The following is a 14,882-nucleotide window of genomic DNA, read 5'->3' on the forward strand; positions in this document are numbered from 1 at the left end:
TCATCTTGTTATAAGTTGTCAATCACAAATACACATCGTGAAAGAGAAGAGTGAGAAAAACAACGGCACTCAATTTTACATGCTTAGTAAATTTACATACTACATGATGCCTAAAGTTTATGAATGTTCCACGTCCACTGCCTTGGCCATGAGTGGCACTGGCCAACACTACCAAGGCTACATTACAAATAGGGCAAATGTACATAAATACCTAACAATGTAGATTGCCCATTATACAAAGGTTGTCGGTTTGGTTACTACCAATGGCACATTGTCTTACTTTGCCACTTTCATTACCCTTTTTCTTTATCAAAAATATATTGCAAATTTAACCCTCATCCATAATTAATTGTACACTTAAATAAAAAACATTAATTCCCAATATGCATTTCTTGGTTTCATTATTAGCTTCATTTAAATGCACATTTTGTAATCAACAGTGCTACATGGTACAAGTTCTATATTTTGTGCCTGAAATGTTAAAAGACACAAATATGAAATACTATTTGCGCAACTCAGTTCTAGTGGAGGCACCACACATCCATCCTGGAAAAGCAACGCGATAATCAGTCCCTGCAGCTCAGGCAACTACAGCATTTTGAGGCATGGAAACAGGCCCTTGAGACAGTTTAGTACCACTTCTGTTTCACAGTGCAAAAGTTTAGGATAATTGAAGGAACAAACATTGGTCTGGGCAAAACAATATTGAAGAAAGTGTAAAAAAATTATGGGGTTTTATGTGCCAAAACCACTTTCTGATTATGAGGCATGCCGTAGTGGAAGACTCCGGAAATTTCGACCACCAGGGGTTCTTTAGCGTGCACCTAAATCTAATAAGCACACGGGTGTTTTCACATTTCGCCCCTATCGAAATGCGGCCGCCATGGCTGGCATTCGATCCCGCGACCTCGTGCTCAGCAGCCCAACACCACAGCCACTCAGCAACCACGGCAGGTTGAAGAAAGTTTGAAAGGTTGAGCAGCACCATGTGAAGTGTGACTCCCCAAAACATCATAAAAGCGCTTATAGATAAGCTTTTTCACATTGACCCCAAAGCCAGAAGTAACTTCCTCGTTGGTATTATTCCTGCATGCAAGAATCCCACCATCACTGTACCTCCCCCCCCCCCTCCTCCTTTCCTTTTTGCCTTTGACCAGTATCACCTGTCCTCGTATTTCTCAGGTGAGGTTAAAATGGCACCAAAATGCAAAGGAAATATTACCAGAAGCCAAGGTAGGTTTGACCTAAATTGATTTGTTCTTGATGACCACGCTATTTTAATTTTGTGAATCTGTCTTCCATCATTTCCTCTTTGTGGGAACACAACAGGAAGCATTCCATGGATGCATGCATTAACAGATTTCGTATTGGGCCACAAGTTATAAGACACTAGCATTTTACTGCTCTTTGTTTAAATGAGATTAGACTTCAGATCACCGACTGCCTCTACCAATGTCACACTTCATCTTTTGAGATTTTTACTTCATACTGAGTGGATATGCTGTAGCAACACAGGCCACATTACAAGATATGGTGCTCCTCAAGAAATGCATAACTTTCTTCAACCTGCCGCATGCATCTATTTTCGTTCTCTGTGACAATGTTTCTAACGGCACTTTCAAGTTAGCAAAGCAGCAAACTGCATTTTGAAACATATACAAGTTGATCTATTTCTAGTGTGTGAAAATAGCACATTTAAACTCTAAAGCTTTCTCATGTATGATACAACATTATTGCTTCTTTAGCTTGAGTGCACTAAGAACTTTAGAGGGGACTTTACAGGGAACTTATGAAGCCTCCTCTAGACACTTGTTGAAAACGTCCGTGAAGACACAAAGATAGAATTCCTGGATATTTAGTTAATGTCTGAACTGAGTTAGGTTCTCAATGTTCATGTGATAAGCATACTGTAGGCCTCATAGCACATGTATCACTAAATGGTTGTCTTCAAGCAATCATGTTGGGCAGGTATAATCGCAAAACTTTCTAAACTGTAATGACCACATGTACACTCTGCGAGCGTTTCCCTACATAAGAGCTGTGAAAAAAATCATTTGCACAATAATGCAGCCATCCAATATATGGTGCAATTATGTGGTTTCAGATACACCATTCAAAGTTTTTAATACCCTCTGGATAAATGTATGGGCTGATTATAGCATATTAGTATAAGAAAATGAAATCAAATTCTTCTATGCTAGCAGTTGCTGCTAAGTATGTTGTCACAGGATTGTTAGTTTTGCATGGCACAAACAACATTGTGTTTCTGGAAGTGGCAATAATGAATTGATACATGCTGGCTTTATCAATGAAGCAATAGTGAAGTGATACATGCTGGCCTGCCACTTCTTGAATCTGGCATATTTCTATGAATGCCCTTCTCCAAGTTTTTTCCTGGTTTCACAGTGAAGGTGCAAGGTGCACAACCATTTTCTTTACATCTGTATTTAAGACTTACTGCCACAACTAACAGGTGGGAGGGCAGGTTTAAGACAATGTGGAACTGCTATTCATAGTTTTGAATCACACCCAACTTCAAGTAGTTTTCTGTCAGAGAAAAACCCACAATGCTAAAGCACTGCAAAAGGCTGAACTTTCTTTCAAACAACATCTCTCAAATGTTTGCAACACTCTTGAATTATGTAGCATGCATTCAGTAGGTATAATTTATAAATATGATCACATCAATAGGCCAGTTAGGCAAGCACACCTTTTTCTTGTGCTTGATGGCCATCAGCTCTTCGTGAGATGGGATGTTTTCAGAAATGGACTTGCGATTTGGTCGCATGAAGACAGAGCTTCTAAAGTGAGGCTTCATTCCAGAAGTGAGACTCTGAGGAGCCCCATCCTGACCATGAACCAACTGCTGGCCCAGTTGGTACCCAAAGGGAGAGACGTGACACTGGTCCAATGGCACGGTTTGCTCACAGTGGTAGCCCTCACCATCACCATCAAGCAGCGACCCTGTTGGAGGTCCAAAATGCATTTTCACGCAATGTAACACTGAGCAATAATATAGTGATACTACTTCAAAGTTATGACTTGGAGCAGTTTTTGGTGCAACAAAATTCACATTTTGGAATACTCTGGAGCTCATGTGAAATTTTGCAATCAATAGAGGCATGTAGCCCAATGAAGATGCACATCATAAAATGAATGACAGTGAGAAGTTGTATTCACCTGATATCGCTCCACCACGAGCGGCCTGGCTTTCACTCAACATGCGAAAATGACACCGTGTTTCTATGCTGTCAATCACAGCAAGCAAAGCATCTAGTGAGAGGAGGTGGATAGGCTGCAGACCTGCCACAGGAAAAGCATTCTGAAAAAGTATGTGGAAAAAATAAGCAACAACACCACACGTCAAACTAGCGTACTGATAAAAAGACACTTGGTTGCATCAAGTCATGCACTGACCTTTGACAGTACTTTCGTGAGATCTTCAAACAAATTGGAGCAAAAAAGGTCACAGTCATAGTTAAGGTACAGCTCAGTGATAAGGCCTGGTATCCTCCAAAATTGCAACACAGCTTCTACAGTCAGCTCCTTTTGATCCCTTGTCACAGTAGTTGACTCACTCACAATCAGTTCCATAAGCTTGGTGAGATACATCTGAAAAGGAAGAACACACGCAAACATACACCCCTAAGACAAGTATTACTACAACATCCTTTAGCTGTGCCACCAGCTGTCTAGGGCAGCAAGAGACAGCCATGTAGACTTTACAAACACATAGCACCCACTTCTACCTAGCAACCTCTGGTAGGCAATTAGCCATTTGCACAAAATTTCTGCTGAAAGGTAAGCCATTAGACATTGGCCAAATTCTGCAGCAAAGCCAACCTGGTGCAGGGTCTATATCTGCAAGCGTGGACAACTGGACACCTTAAGGAGAAGAGGGAGGGGGGGGTGATATTTGTCGAAGTGCCATGGCATCACCACTCACCACTGAAAATGGAATGGGCGCAGGCAATGCTATGGTTTAGCTGGCGACAGAGAAGGTCACTCGCTCGTTCGGCGTGAAAAGCTTCGCTCGGCGCATGAGTGCCTCTGTGAGTGCGCACACGCCCCTTACTAGTTCACAGCGAAGCAGCTTAACAGTATGCATCGAGTAATGCTTCGAATGATGAAATAATTTGAATAAAACAATTTCGTTATAATAAAGGTTTACTGCAAGTAGGCATTAAAAACAAAAATCTCAATCTATATTCTCTATACTTTTTTGTCACATACACAGAGTAATGATGAACTGCACGATACCTCAAGCTTAAAGGGGCACCAAACAAAAAAATTATTTGAGCTGTGTTAGTAAGGTAACATTCTACAATGCCACGAAAGGCACTTCCTACCACAGGAATATGCATGGTAAGCCAGAAAAGACACAAGAACAAAATACGGGTGACATATGGGCTGCACTGCCGCCTTCGAATTCCGGCAGTAGCCTGCCATGATATTATGGATTTTGACTGCATATGCTCAGGCCTAGTTAAATTGTTATCAGTAAAAGTGACTACATCGTATTCTAAAAACAAACAAGACTGAAGTAAAGAAGTAAAGAATCTATGATGTCACTGATGTAGCAGCCCTGGCGTTTTTAGTGCGAAATTCAAAAATAAAACATTGACCGTCATTTTCTCTTCTAATAATCATGCTATTACTGCAAAATCTATGAATATAGAGTTCTGAAAGAATACTTTTGTATTCCAAAACTGATTTAGTGTTTCTCTTTAGCGTCCCTTTCGTGCTTGTGGCAGCGATACCCAGTGATACGATATGAACAAAATAAAACAGGCAGCAGCAACTACACGTGTTCATTTTTAATTCATACTTTAAGAATTAAGGTACATGTGTGCCTATATACACAAGTTGAAAATTTACGTTTTTCAAGCTTCGATTAAGCATTAAATTATTCACAATGAGAACACATTCTCCAAGCCTTTACACACACAAAACTTCAAGCCTTTGGCCCAATCAACTCTCAGTCTTGCAAACAATTATTTTTAATGGCAGGCTGGTGATTGAACGAGCAGGCACTGAAGAAAGAAAACGACCGGAAGCAAACAATGCCGGCATGACAAAGCAATAAAACAGTAGTTTTTTGGGCAGTCATGCTGTAAATGGCAGTACAACAAACACATCTCTGCTTCTAGTATATACATGAGTGTGAGCACATTACTGCTCATGGAAGTTTTGGGGACATGGAAGTCATGAAATATTTTCAGTTATCTGATGTCTTAGCACACATGTGCGTGCAATATAAGCAGTACGCTTCCCAATTCCAAGATAGTTCTCAGTTAGATTCACTTTTTTCATGGCTTTTGTATGCCAAAAATTTCTGAGTGAGTGAATGCATGTACACATGACAACCTGTCAGGCTTTCTTAATGAGGCCTTGAACAATTTCTTGAGCACACTACACAAACACCTTAAGCACATCACCACAAAAACACCAGCTGTGTATCACAATCCTACACTATGCATGAACCTCAGAAGCTGCACGTTAACTCTCTGCACGCACCACACTTTTATCACATTTTGAAGTGCTATATGCAACATCACATTACATATACTAAAAGCTATTGTTCCATCATAATATCGCAGGTAAGCAAGCATGCCTGGTGCAGTCTAGCAAACTCAGAGCGCACACTGCATGTGAGAAAAATTTTAATTCTGACTGAGATCAGAATTAGAATGAGGGAAGAAATAAAATCAAATATAGTATATGCAGTGAAGCAATGTGGTGTGGCCTTGATGGATTACTTGCCTGCACATCTAATTTAACCTTATTTATGTACGTATGTATTATGTATGTATGTATGTATGTATTAGTGTTGTCTTTTCCTGTTTGTCTTCACTGTGTCCGTGTCAGTGCGCTGCTTCACTAGCAAGGTATGATTATGTACGTATCCTCTTCAGTAACGACGCAATATACAAAGGAGTGGGTTGCAATTGATCAGCAACCAGCAACATTCAAACAAAGCACAGCAATAAATGCAGCCTTTGTACTACAGTACTGGAATCAATATTACCCATACAGAACAAATTTTTAAAAGTCAGCTATTGGTTTACAACTTGTGAGAGGTGTGCATTATGTAAGAAATCCATAATACCTCCACTCATATTTAGTGCTTCGTAACAAACAAAATCATTCATAACAAAACAGTTAAACCTCGATATAACGAAGTCGGTAAAATTGGCAATTTGTTCCATTATATTGAAATTTCGTTGTATTGAAATTCAACCTTTTATGCAAATAAGTACAACCACCGATCGATTTTTCTTACACGAAAAAGGGCTGCAAAATTTTCCGAATTATCGGGCAATCGCAAAAAAGCAAACTTGAATGACAACACGATTCATTTAGATAAATTTGGGAGTCGGCAATGAATGGTACGGTTTCATGCCACGTACGTTGGCGATATCTTCTCGGCGCTACAATTTAAGCGAAGCCAGCCACGCTTTTGCATGCACTCCACCCCCGCGGCTGATAGTGTCGCCCGCACTGGGACGACACTATCAGAAAAAGCGCCGGCAGCGGCAAGCGAATGCTTCGTCTGCCTTTCACTCCAACGGGTCACCGAAACTCGAGATTACGCAACCTCCAATACTAAACTCGAGGTAAGACAGCTTACATGGTGCCACACCGTCTTGGCACGCCCACTCTTTGCACACGCGGCAGATTACCGCTAAAGCAGGGTGCGCGGCTACGTATGCGCTCAGCTGTTCTTACAGCCATGCACAGCCATTGTTGAAATGTGCGCCACCTTACCCCAACTTTTCCCCTCCACCCCCTCGCGCACACTTGATCACGTTACCACGACCTCGCTCCCCTCCCCCTATTTCTCTTTGCTCGCATGGCAAGGCGGCACTTGTGAAGCCACCATCCTGTCTCACCCTCACACACTTTCACTAGCACCTAAAGCACACAGTGCACGAGGCGTGATAGCATCTTATCGCACTTGTACTTTATACAGAACATGATGCGGCTCCCCTTCGGCGGTTGCTCTTGTCACGTGGCGCGCGATTAGAGAGGTACGTTTGCAAGTAGTCGCTTGTGATTCAATCATTTGATCATTTTCGTCCGCGGAAGTTTCCATTTATTGTATCGGCATTCCTTTGCGGCAGCAGTGAAATTTCGTTATACTGAAATCCCATACAAACACACTTCATTATATTGTGGTTCTAAATACATGGTGTTCTATATACAAGAGGTTGTAAAAAGTTAAGTACTTCGTTATATCAATATTTTTTTACACTGAAGTTTATTATATCGAGGTTTAACTGTATTTCATCAGTGAGTGCACTACTATTTATATAGCAAAGCCTAACTTCGACAAAGAGGCGTTCCATAGGCCCTTAAACAGTAAAGAATGTCTAAAGCAGACTGCATACATTCACTTACCTCCAGTTGGAACTTGAGGTGAGTACGAAGTGCTTCAAAAAGCAAGAAGCTTACACGTAAAGAGGACACAAAAATGGAAAGACGAGATGAATTTAAGAGCTGCAACAGACAAAGATAAGTCAAACCATTAAAATTTCACACATTTCTTTTATTAGTGTTCTGCAAAGATATTGTAGCACACATTTGTGCCACATGTACTACACAGCTCGCAACGATTGCACAGCTTGAGCTTTAAAAAAAAGTTTTAGGCATCAAACTTAATGATCCTAGCATATCACTATTGTAAATGACGTTTTGATGTCGCTATACCATCAAACCTCAATATAATGAGCATGAATATAATGATTATCGGATATAACTAAGTATATCTATAATGTTTCTCGTTGATGTGAACATGTAGTGAATACTTGCTTATAACAAACATCAGATATACCAAAGGTATTTTCGTGTTCAACACAACTTTTTTATACTGAGGTTCGACTCTAAAATGACCTATGTGATGATGAGCCAACATCAGGGTGCTTGAAAATGTCTCTTCAAAAAGAATACAAAAAGACACACCCAGTCTTTCAGGAAGCAAAATACTATTGCAATCACTTAGTAAAATTTCTAAAGTACAAGTGGGATGTTAAGAATATTTAAGCATCTCCAAGAGGGATTTTAAACTAAAAAAAAAAGAAAATAACCTTTCAAGTTTAAGAGTATGTTAGTCATCCAAGGGCACAGCCATGAGATCAAGCACAGACTCTAATGAAGAAAGGAGTATATACTTACCATGAGTAGATTTCGACAGACATCATCCTTGACCAGGCTGAGCAAGGAGGGAAAGGAGCTGATGTGGTCGGCACCACTTTCCAGAGCTACAGCAAGCAGGTTGAGGCCTGAGTGGATCATCATCTCAAGGCTCTGCTGTTGCTGCTGGCTGTGGCCCACTGCCTCAGGCACATACAGCAGGCTGGCAAGGAAACGCAGCAGCTCCCACACACATGGCAGCCCATAGGGCACTACGGGACCTGCTCCTACACCAAAAGGAACCAGCATCTCAGCTACTTTTGCACATGCCAATGATAAAATGCAGAGAGAGCAAAGATTATGACTGCACATGCTACTAATCAGTGCTTGGATGAATATAAATAAAAAATAGAAATATCAACACAGAAAGTTTGATTGCTTACCATATTTTAAATGTATATTTTTGCATACTGCCCAAAATATGCTTTACAAACACCATGTGCATTTTTCAGCAGTAAACTATGTAATAATTTTTCTCCTTTGTATTAAAGTGAATACAACCACTCACATCAGTAATGTCTGTAGACAATGACCCTGCATTTTATGAACAAAGATCCATGGAGATAACATTCAGAAAACTCGCAATTACTACAAGCAGCTAGCATCAGCAGCATCAGCAGTTTAGAGTCAAGGGCACAACGAAAACATTTACTGTCACAAAAATTTATTTGCTCATGAATTAATTCCTCAAGGAAAGTGAATTCCTCATGAAATCTATCCATACTGCAAGCCTCGTGAATAGTAACAGATCATAACATCTTACCAATTACAGGAAACAACTGCAGGGACAGCATAAATGATACCTCCAATATGATCTCTCTTTTCTGTTCATAGTTATACACATCAGGTATTAAAACACATATTCGTGAAAAAAACTGATTAAACTTTCTTGCTAAGCCACATCAGCTTTACACGGGCCCCTTCTTTGCTGCACACACATTTAGAGTGTAATTTCTCTCTCTCAACACATGCCAGAACATTTCGTGCATGTTGCCGTGCAGCTGTGATCTATGCCTTACATCATGACTGGATTAAAGTGACACTGAGTAGACCTCATTTTTAATATAAAGCCTAGATCAAGATTACTAAGGCTGAGATCATGTGAGCAGTGAGGCCAAAGGAGCAGTTGCAGTCAGCTGAAGCTCACCTACCAAGAGTGGACAGGCGCCACACTCATGGGACATAGTATATATGCACTCCTTAATTCTACATGCCCACACCCACTGTCTCCTGTCATAGTACAAGCACCAAGATGCCTAATAAGTGTAGTGGCAGGCCTTCAAAGCTATTTTGGACGTGGATCTGACAATTTGAGCCCTTGAAGACAGTAAAAGGCATGCATTTGTTTTTTCAGACAGCCCGATTTTTTTAACGTTCTCGTGCTTCCTAGGGAGTTTGAAAAATGGGGACATTGACTGTACATGTCACATTTACAATCTCTTTGTACCATATGTAATAACAATGCCATCAGTAGGACTGAACAAACTGAGTCAAAATTTTCAAATTATATCTAGTGAATATACATTATTCTTGTTTTTTGCTGATTCCACGCACAAGTTGTGAATGTGGATGCTACATGTATAGTATTTGGAATTTTAAGAACTGTATTATTCAGAACTGCATTTCTTCTTTGTCCGAGCATTTCTTCATACTTTTACTAAATGGCACTTGAAAGGTTAAAGGGATAATAAAAAGAAAAATAGGTTGAGGTGTACTATTAGTCAATTACACTTTCACAATGTGAAGAAAGCCATCCTTATCATGACAGTAGGCTTGGTAAGCCAGAAAAGACATAAAAATGAAAGAAAGATGGCAACACTGCCTTGAAGTTTCTGTACCAGCTCACTGTGATGTCATGGATTTCGATGGCACCTAATTGGGCCTAGTTTACCTTTTAATCGGTAAAGATGGACTATATTGCAAGTTTTGAAAACTTTCACTGTACCACAAGGGCCAAAGTACAACAAGATACTTTGAAATTTGTGACATCACACTGATGTACCGGCACTGTGGTTTCAGCATAAAATTTAACAAATAGAAATTTAACCTTCATTTTCTCTTATAATAATCAAACTCATTCCACAAATTTAATAAAACTAGAGTCTTAAAGGAATAATTTTTTAATTTAAATTGATTTAGTGTTTCCCTTTAATGTACCTTTAAGAAATTCCAGGTGTTCAAAATTATCCAGAACCTACCACATTATACTAGTCCTTATAGCCCTTGTTTTACTTGGGGAGATTAAAGTGAATAAACCAAAAATTCATTAATCAATCAGAAGCCTAAAACAATTTTCCATTAGTTATTATATTTACCTTCACGACTACCATGCAGTGCTGTGAACCGCACACCATGTGGATTCACATAGTCATTGTCTCCAGTGCCACCCATCGTGACAACTGTTCCTGTGGTTTCCTTCTCAATGCTGGTTTCCAAACTTGATGGCTCCTGTACAACAAGGCTGTACTCACTCCCAGTCAGTTCTTGACTCATAGACAGGGCACCTTCCAAACCCTCCTGCGCACAAGACTGTAGCATCACAAAGCTGCACAGAAGTGTAACAAGCAACAAGAAACTCCCGTCATATGCCAATCCTGATTAAGTGTTGTTAGCTAGTTTTGCTCCTTGTCTAGATTTCGCAGAACACAACTTGAATTCTGTTAATAAAATTATGCAGCACTGTCTTCCCTTTTTCTTGAAAAGAGTCACTATAGACAGCAATGTTGTCCCAAGGCACGACAGCCGCATTGAAGGTCATTGCTCAGTATTTGTTGGAAAGTAGAAAAATAGATTGAGAACATTACAAGATAAGCTTAAAAGGTTCTGCAGCTCATTATAACACTTGACCACCAATAAAAACAGGCATCAGAAAAGCTGTAATGTTGTGCTTGAGGTAGGTTACATAGCAGTGAGGTTTCTTTCAAATCTCTATAAACGGAATGCTGCTTCTGAAGGAAAAAAATCAACACCACCTTTAGGTGACATACTTCAATAGAATTCTTCCATCTCTAGTGTTTTTTTATGGGTTGTGTCATTTGTGTTTTGTTTGTCTATAACCTTACATGTGGGAAGGCTCATATATGAGGAAGCTATAGAAGCTTCACTTGCAACTATGATGCACCTTGACAACCTGCTTAGCATCATTCGAGCTACCTTTACGTACACAAAAGCTCTGGTATGTAAAGGCTTCATAAAAACAACAAAACAAACTTGACATGACTAATCAGCAGAAGCAATAAACAGTATTTAGAGACACAGGCATCATTAACAATTTTAAGTACAGTCAAACCTCAACATGATAAAGATCCACTTGCAATGAAAAACTTGATTAAATCATAAATACTGTTAAATCAGGACTTCTTTCTCAGTAGCATACATTACTTCACAGGTTCCTAGAACTGTCCTGGTAAATAGCAGCTTCACACAAAGCATTTATGGGCAATATTTTGCAGCATGATCAAGCAGTAACCATGGGATCAAAAGCATTGGCTTGTGTGGGAGAGATAGTACAAGAGTAAAGCTTCCGTGCAGACAGCACCTAGTGCTAGCAATCCTGCTGCCGCATGGTGCCATACATATATATGTATCGTTATCATCATTGTCATCATCACCATCACAGCCTGCCAATGCTAGGCCATCCTGTTTGTTTACAACAGTGATTTGCAAGGCTGCTATCACCATAACATCATTCACAATAATAATGAGGACTACAGCATGACACGACAACACCAAGAAAATTTTCATAGTTGCCAAGGTGTTTTTAAGCTCACTTTTTGCTGGGACTTTTCTGTTATGATTGGCTGCTGACACATCTGGGAGCATATTCCCAATACAGTTTCTGTACTGGCATGACAGATGGTGCAGTGGTGTGTTCTGTTATCTGCTCAACCAGCAGTGTTTTTTTTTTTGCCACTTACCGGCAATGTTTACACACAAAAGGATGCATACAAATAATAAATGCTCTGCTGGGCAAATTTTTGAGCGCAGCTCTTTGGCAGCTGTTCCTGCGGCGAGCGTTGGCGCCCCTCATAATGTTGCAAATGAGAACAGCGAAGTATGAAAGAGCAAACATGAAGCACAGCAGGGGATGAAAGACGATAGCGAAGAAAGCACGAGGAGAAAAGAAAAGGAGGAGGAGGGTGCAATGGAACCATGAGGCAGAAAGCGGAGGAAGAGGGTATGATGAAAGTGTGACAAGAAAAGCAAAGTGCCACACAAGATTGGCACCGCAGCGACGATAACTACAAGATGGTGCCAGTGTAGTGTGCGTCATCTGTTAACCACTGACATCACCGATACCTCATGTGGAAACAAAGCACTGCACGAGTGGAGGTCTGTCTGTGGCGGCTGCTGTGAATCACACCCAAGCATCCTGCGCTGTCTCTCACAATCTCCTGATTAACGAGGCAGTCGTGCCACACTTCGCTCTGTTTGCAAAGTGCCACAAAAAAAACAGATTGTCCGCACCAGCCAATATATCGCAAAATGAAAACATGTATAGAGCTGCGTTCAAATTTCGCAGTAGGGAGTATCGCAATCATCAGTTGATTTTATTTTTTTTTATTATTATTCTTCTGTTAGCTCCGACTAGAACACGCATGCGATTTATGTGAACTTTATTAAATGGAAACTGCAACACAAATATACTTTGCCTAAATCTTGGAGAAAAATACATGGTTTCCAATAGAACTAAGTTCAGTAAATGAGAAAAGTTTGTAAAATCCCAGATTTGGTAAAACTGAGGTTTGTTAGATAAAGCTTCACCTGAATCTGCACTATAAGGATGAATGCAGCAATTATCCTCCACCAATATTCAAAAACACTCCTAGCACATTTTGTCAATGGGGCGTAATGATGAGAACCCTCTGAAATACTTTCCCCAGATTCTCATTGTAAGAAGAAGCATGTGCTGGTTTTCTTGACAACACCTAGCAATCAGTCTATGTCAATTTCATGTCAATCGGTGTCATCTCAGTCAATGTACAAATTGTGGAATCAGTAAAAGAAGTGATCAGAAAGAAACAAAAGCCATTACAAGAAAGTAAAACTGGTTCACGAGACACGATGAGTGGCCATATGCAAGATGGAGTTTTTTGTAGTTCCTATTCAAGCCCGTCATAGCCAAATGCTGTACTGTGTCTCCTTCAATGCTTATAGTGTGAGATCTGCAAGCTCAAGGGCTCCTCATAACAATCCATTAATTAATGAGACAGCTCCAACCTTTTTAATTAAGAGTACAGTGCCTCACGAGCAGCTTAACATGTATGTGAAACAGCAACACCAGAAAGCTACTGAGACACACAAAAGCACAATGTATGGTTACTTTTTAATTCACGTAACAGTGGTAAAACAACCCAGTTACACCTTCATACATTTAGGCACACTTCCTATTGCCATAAACCACCAGCGAAATTTAGAGAAGTTGATTTTCAGTTTTCAGAAACCAGTTCTTAGTCTGTTTTCAATAACATCACCAGCAGTGATGCCACGAGACCACCGCACTCATGTATGCTTCAATTGAGTTTACAGAAAACTCCACGTGGCATGGTATTGCCAGCCAAATCTAACCCACCAATTTCACGAAGCTTACAGCTGCTGCCATAAAAGACAGTACTGGATTCAATAAGGCCGAAGGTATTCTCACGACAGGTTTCTAGAAACATGCATTCAGTAAAAATTAAGTGGCACATTTCTGGAACTTTGAATTTGCAGTTCTCATTTCCCACCTATCCATCAAAGTTCAACCTTATAAGAACTATCATTTACACACTACATATATAAAGGACAAGGAAGCACTTTCTGTGGTGAAATTTAAAATAAAATAATAAAGACCCTTTTTTTTTTCTTTTTAGCTTCTTTTATTCTGATAGACTGAAACTTTTGAAGGAAAAGGCACAAGCAAGAAAGTGGCGCTGTCATTTGAACAATCACTTTTCTTAATAACGAAAAAGTGAAATATAAAAGTAACCACACAATGGCAATAGGTTCTTTTAAGATCTAAGGTATAAAGGTGACAAGCTTTCAGTTTTAAAATGGTATTTCCTAAACATAGTCCTTCATTTTCTACAAGCCATTTCTCTGAAAATTTAAAAGGAAATAAATTTGGTATGGAGGCCTATGTCTTGTGTACAAACGAACTCTCTAAACTTCACAAAAATATAGCAAATGGTTTGACAATTGAATTTCTTGCACCCTGTCCTTCCTTTATAGCAATGTCGAAAATGATGACCACACGACTGCTGATCAAAAACCGGTGCATAATTTATAAATGAATACTGCCTATAAAACTGGTCAAGAGCTGTTCGGCCAGTTGACTACTCTATTTTACTTCCATAAACCTTGTTTCTGTCAACCTATAACTGTACTTATTTGACTGAATTTTAAGTATTGTAAATGAATGAGCTTTTTTATACTTTTCCTATACATTTAAGGTAAAGATTTACTTCCCCTAGCACCATCAAGTTAGTTGATCAGCAACAATTGGTAACATTCTTATTAAAAAAACCCTGAAACACATTTTGAACATGGTAAGAAAATGTTCTCAATCCGTAGACAATGCTGCCATGAAAATTCGAACCAAATATCATACCACAGCATGCAGTATGGAGCCTATACGCCTCGTGCATCGCCTATAGAGGTGCCACTGAAAGCCACCTAGCGGCACTTCCAACATTACACGCGGGAGCAGT

The 14,882-nt window shown here is 39.8% G+C and overlaps 1 protein-coding gene across 4 annotated transcripts in view; it reads right to left on the bottom strand.

Moving 5' to 3' along the window:
• Positions 1-14,882, bottom strand: part of garz (Sec7 domain-containing protein garz) — a 108,398-nt gene that overhangs the window by 78,556 nt on the left and 14,960 nt on the right. For all 4 annotated transcript variants that reach the window (XM_070524414.1, XM_070524406.1, XM_070524410.1 and 1 more), the window contains exons 7-12: positions 10,509-10,710; positions 8,176-8,420; positions 7,402-7,500; positions 3,418-3,612; positions 3,181-3,322; positions 2,711-2,964 (exon numbers count right to left, since the gene is read on the bottom strand). In XM_070524414.1, coding sequence (XP_070380515.1) covers positions 2,711-2,964; positions 3,181-3,322; positions 3,418-3,612; positions 7,402-7,500; positions 8,176-8,420; positions 10,509-10,710 — 1,137 coding nt within the window. The remainder of the gene's footprint in view (positions 1-2,710; positions 2,965-3,180; positions 3,323-3,417; positions 3,613-7,401; positions 7,501-8,175; positions 8,421-10,508; positions 10,711-14,882) is intronic.

This window comes from Dermacentor albipictus, chromosome 1, assembly GCF_038994185.2.
Source record: "Dermacentor albipictus isolate Rhodes 1998 colony chromosome 1, USDA_Dalb.pri_finalv2, whole genome shotgun sequence".
NCBI lineage: Eukaryota > Metazoa > Arthropoda > Arachnida > Ixodida > Ixodidae > Dermacentor > Dermacentor albipictus.